At 32.5% G+C, this 6,046-nt stretch overlaps 1 protein-coding gene across 1 annotated transcript; it reads right to left on the reverse strand.

The window, feature by feature from the left end:
* Nucleotides 1–340: 340 nt before the first annotated feature.
* On the reverse strand, nt 341–3,076 carry LOC137837342 (putative oxidoreductase At4g09670). Its single transcript, XM_068646321.2, has 2 exons — nt 2,549–3,076; nt 341–1,119 (listed from the first exon to the last, which is right to left on the reverse strand). The coding sequence occupies exons 1-2, from the start codon at nt 3,011–3,013 to the stop codon at nt 499–501; spliced, it is 1,086 nt and encodes a 361-aa protein (XP_068502422.1). The 5' UTR covers nt 3,014–3,076; the 3' UTR covers nt 341–498.
* Nucleotides 3,077–6,046: the final 2,970 nt, after the last annotated feature.

Genomic DNA, 6,046 nt, shown 5'->3' on the forward strand with positions numbered 1-6,046 from the left:
CAATTCCTTCCCACCTACCTCTTTATTTAATGCCTGTTGTGGGCTTAACTCCACGTTAACTTCCCAACCATCTTCTTTCCCACTCACTTTAAATTTTTCCACGCCTCCACTAAATGAATTTTTCCACGCCCACGGCCTGCATGTTCCCAAAGAGATCCCTAATATAATGTATTACTATTATATTACATACCATAATCAATTATCTTATTTAGTAGTAATTATGTATCAAGTTATTGCAGTATAATTTAAAGGGATAGATATTTAATTTTATTTATCATTGCAAGTCTGTCGTTGCTTTTCATTCGTAAATCAACAAATACAACACATAAAACCATCAGTCTTCTTTCCCATTCTGCATCTTTATTAACAAACTTTTAAGAGAGTAAAATTGTCTACATGCCTCTTCTATGCACAGGTCAGCAATGAACTGCTCAAGATACATAAACACAAATTGTTTCTGTGATGCAATACAGGAACACAGATCTCGGTTCTTACGCCTCACTCCTGAATCTGAACAGGCTCAAAACCCCGATCAATTGAAGCCTTCACAGCATCCACTAACAGTTGAGTTTTCCTACTAATTGTTGGCCACTTCTTCTCGGGTTTTGCATTGTTGAATTTGATATCTGCAACCAAACGGGCAAACTCATTTGCCATGAGAGCCTCCTGAGGTATGTCAGTTTTTGTTATATGCTTGCTTGGCTGTGGAACCCACTTTGTAACAGCTTCATCAACACCTGATTCTGTAGCTGCATAAAATGATGCTTCATCCTCTTCATAAGGGAGAATGTAGTCATGAACATGTAGTGTTCCTTTTGTCCCAAAAGCAGTTATATCCATTGTTGTGTTGGACAAGAAGGAGCAATAGAAAGTTGCTACTTTTCCATCTTCCCAGTACAAAGTAGCCCCACAAGACAATAGCACCCCAACTTGATTATGCTCAGGGTTGCGCAAGGCGATTACAGTTTTTGGTAGTTCATAATCGGCAGCCCACAGTGCTGCCCTAAGACAGTACCAACCTTCATCGCCAAGAGCACCAAGAGCATCAAGATCTGGCTTCACACGAATGTCATTCTCAAGGAACTCGGCACCGGCAGTAAATGTAAAATTGGAGTGAATCTGGGAAGTAAAAAAGAAACAATGCATGTCAATGCAGAACATGAATGGATACATCATTCCCCTCCCCAATACTCTAAATAACATGGCCAAGAGTCTAAGTCTCTAAGGAATGTCTTTTAACTTGTCTTTTCATTAATGTCATTTACAGTGTCTTTGTTTTTATGTATGTGCAAAATAAGAAGGGCACTTTTTTTTTTTTTTTTTTTTTTTCGGTGGTTTTAGGAGTGGAGGAGTGGATTACGGAGAGGGAGAGTTTTTCTTATTTTTCATAAAATGAAGAGATAATTTTGTTCTGATCTAATGTAGAATTCTTGCATTTTATTCGGATATCCTTGTGTTGATTCCATCTAAGATTTTTGGATTTTATTCATATATCATTTTGAATGCATTTTATTATCATATAGAAAATTAAATATTACATAAATTTATTTAACAATTTTAAAAATATTTAATTATACTATTAATAACAATATATATTTATAAACAATAAACATAATAAAATAAAACTATAACATCAACAAACATATATAATTATATAAAAAAATAAATATTATTTTCATAAATTTTAATATATTTAATAAATTTATTTCAATATAATTATGAATATTATATATAAAAAAAACTAATTAACTTAAACCTAAAAAAAATATCATAATTCATTATTTAAATATATTTTAATAATAAAAATAAATTTATAAATTAACATTTTATATTTTTAAAATAATTTTTAAATTCTCTTTCAATTATCACATCATATTTTAAAATATTAAATTATAAATTTCAATAAACCATCCTTAAAAATTTACTAGATTATCCCTCAATCTAAATAATCTTACACATTTTCTCTAATTTTCATAAATTCATTACTCTTCAATTCATAAATCCCCTCCCCTTCCTCACAAATCTTATGTCCTTTTGACAAATTACCTCTTCAATTCAAATCCAAAGACAATATTAAAGTCCAATCATCAATATGCATTAGAGTAAAAATAAAATTTGGAAAACATTAGATGGTCATCGGTTACATTATTTAGAGTCCCTGACCTAAGATTAAAATCACCGTCACAACATTTCCTAAGAAATCCATAGAAGAATAAAAAACCCTTTAAAAATAGATGGACAAAAATGTAAGAACCCGAATACCGGAGCAAATCAGATTTAGATGTAAAGGTAAAACAGAGAAGGTTTCAAAAGGTTTCACCCTAGATTTATTTCATATTTTTAAATAAAATTAGAATGTAATTGGTGCTGAATTAATGTTTAATAAAATAATAACATTTTTATTGTTATAGTTCATCTACCCCCAAAAATATTTCATATTTTAAAATAAAAGTTGGCGTGTGTCATTGGTGTTTGACGGGTGTTTAATAAGAAAAGCTGAAAAATGAGGCCAACAAAAAGCAATGTTAAATTTAAAACACGTTCATACCGATTTGAGCTGTCCAAAACGGTTTACATCGGAGAGAAACTCCTTCATCTTCGAGGTGCGGGGGTGGTGCATCCACATGGTGCCGTCCATGAGCTGCACCCCATTGGATTCGCACGCTGCGATGATCACATCAAACTCAGCAACATTAAGAGCAACTGGCTTCTCAAGCAGAATGTGCTTCTTCTTGCTGGCGGCGAGCACGGCCCAGCGCACGTGCAGGCTGGTGGGGAGCGGCAGGTAGACCACGTCAACCTCGGGGTCGTCGAGGACGGCCTCGTAGGAGCCGTACACCTTGGCGCCGGCGGGGAAGCCGTTAGCGCCGGCGAAGGCGCGAGCCTTGTCGAGGGAGCGGCTCCCGACGGCGTACAGGACGGCATCGGGCGCGAGCGCGACGGCGCGGGAGACCCTGCGGGCAATATTGGCGCAGCCGATGAAGCCGAAACGGATTTTGGGGGTTTCCGCCATTTGGAGAGTTGTCTCTGACTGTGCTGACTTGTTTGGTAGATAATGAAGGGTTGTTTGGTAGATAATGAAGGGTTGTTTGCTTTTTACATATTTGTCTCTGCACTGCATGATAAACACGTGGAACGCAAGGGAAATTTTACAAAATTTTATATATAAATATTAATATTATAATAAAAATATATTAAAAATTATTATTGTTGATAAATATAAAAAATTTAAAATTGAGAAAATGAAATTAAATATAATAATACATAAATAATTCAACAAGATTACATAATTTTTCAATGTTAATAGTGAAATTTATTAATAAAAATAATGAATAAATTTTGTCCATTGTACACTACAATAGATTACAATAATTTGAATTAATTTAAATTAAATAAATAATTATTTAATATTATATTTTCATAAGTTTCAGAATAGTTACTGTAATTAAAAATATAATTCATTATATTATACAAGTACACTTATAATAAAAAAAATAACAATAAAAAGAAAAAGTGATATTGAATTATGAAGTCATTTTTTCCATATAAATTAAAATCTAATATAATAAAAAAAAATATGATAAAATATCAATACAATGAAATAATATTCATAGAAATAACTAAAAATTTAAAAAATCATAAAAAAAAATAAACATATATGCATTAACACGTTTTTAGAAAAAAACAGCAAACAACTTAATACTTCAATGACTAATTAATAATAAACAATACAATGAATATAAACATTCCATAATACTAAGATCAAAAATATAAAATACAAAATATGATGAAAGTTTTATGACTTTAATATACTGCCAACACATTATAAATATATCAGATCATGAAAAAAAATGTAATAGTTTATGTATGCACATTGCAAGTAATGCATGAACAAATGGAATATCAATACTAATAAACATAAATATATAGTGAACATAAATATAAGGAGTATTTCTTTGTTCAGATTTCCAACAAAGTGAAAGCACAAAAATAAATATGTTTGGTCGTTCGAAAACACTAGCCACTATTAGCCTAAGAGAATAATAAATAGAATTATCCGGGATAGGTTAGATGATGAATTGAAGTCAGTAGCTATTAAGAAGTGGACTTTAAGCCTAACTCAACCCTATAAAACCGGCTCAATGAGGTGAGGTTTGCACCCACTTATATACAATGAAAGACTCTAATCTCTAGTCGATGTGAGATCTCCAACACACCCCCTCACGCCAAGACTGCCAACTCGTGCGTGAGACTATATATTATGGGTGTGGATAGCAGCCCGATAGCGGGTGGCACGATAGGCCCAACACAAACACTCGCTAGGATAGGTTCGAAATGACTCTGATACCATATGGTAATTTGACATAAATAGGATCAATTTGATGATACGAAGTGAAGTAAATTAAGGATGAACAAATGTGATCAGTAGCACCACTATCAATAATCCAAGAACTAGAAGAAGAAATAGAGTTATTACCAATTTGTGTTGTCATGTTGGAAGGAATAACAGAGACTTGACTAGAAACATTGTCATTGTAAAAGAGCTAACAATGTTTGATACCGCTCAGGAGTAAAACCAATTTGTTGAGACTCCACTTCTGACTTTGAACATTCATGGTTCTGCTCATTATTGTTAAAATTTGTATTGTGAAAGGCTGCATGACTTTGATGATGGTTCTGATTTTTAAATTTGAAATAAGGTGGAAAACCACGCTTTTTATAGCATGTATCAATGGTATGCCCTGTCTTTCCACAATAACTGCAAATTTTGGAAGTATATCTTCTTCCATAGCTTCCTCTTCCATATCCACCACCAATGCCATAGATCGTAGCATTGTTATTATAACCTCCTTTGCTAGTAGCAATCATTGCCTTGCTCTGATACCATATTAAGAAGTGGGCTTTAAGCCTAACTCAACCCCATAAAACCGGCTCAATGAGGTGAGGTTTGCACCCACTTATATACAATGAAAGACTCTAATCTCTAGTCGATGTGGGATCTCCAACAATAGCAAAACCCTGATATGAGAAGAGGGATTTCTGGTATCACATTCAAAGATAATATTGTCTCCTTGAGGGAAAGCATGAAGACGACAAAAATTCTTCCAGTCGCTGCCAAGTTTAATGCTTCTCGAAGGAAACCTTCCTTTCAACACCTTGTATTCCACCTCCATCAGTAGACCATGTAATGTAACCTTATTGAATCTCCCTTGTCGAAGATATTGTGCAAATGGAGCAGGAAGATCCTCCAACAATATCCAAATAATAAGTCAAAAAAATGAAGTAGAATATAATATAGGGCATTTTAAAAGAAATGACCACTATATTAACCAGATAACTGACATTGATGTTTAATCGAGACAACTTTATGGAAAAGTGGTCAAACGGACCAATGCTCAACGGTTCCTTTCCTTCAATTTCCTCCAAATAATGATTTACTCCACTTTTAGAGACATCATCCATATAAACAGTTATATGGGAAGCGTTTTGACAAGTGTAACAGAATAAAATATAGTGGTCACCTGTAAAGCCATAAAAATCACTCAAACTCCACCATCCATGCAACATTTCTAAGGACAATAAATTCTCGTTATATTGTACTATATGGACGTTCCCAACTGAATCTACAAGGGTCCACTCCTCTCCAAATTTTTTTTGAAACTCGATGGCGAAAGCACGATCAACATAACCAAACTATTTAGTTTAAAATAAAGAATAAAAAGTCAGGAAATGAAGAAACTGTGTAAAAGTAGAAATTTAAGAAGAAAAGAAAAATTATATACTTCACCACGACTGTTCATCGACCAAAACACCCCTCTTATTTCAAGTCTAATAATTAATAAAAAATAGAATTAATTTTTATAACAAAATAATAATAATACTAATGCCACATATGATTAATTAGTATTATATTATAATAAATTAAAACAGTATTATAATTTGTGCAATATAATATATATATATATATATATATAATGAAATATATAATAAGGAATAAAAATGAATATCCAAAAACTTAAATAATATTAAATTTAAAACATAATAC

The sequence above is a fragment of the Phaseolus vulgaris genome, chromosome 4, assembly GCF_051622355.1.
Source record: "Phaseolus vulgaris cultivar YP4 chromosome 4, ASM5162235v1, whole genome shotgun sequence".
NCBI lineage: Eukaryota > Viridiplantae > Streptophyta > Magnoliopsida > Fabales > Fabaceae > Phaseolus > Phaseolus vulgaris.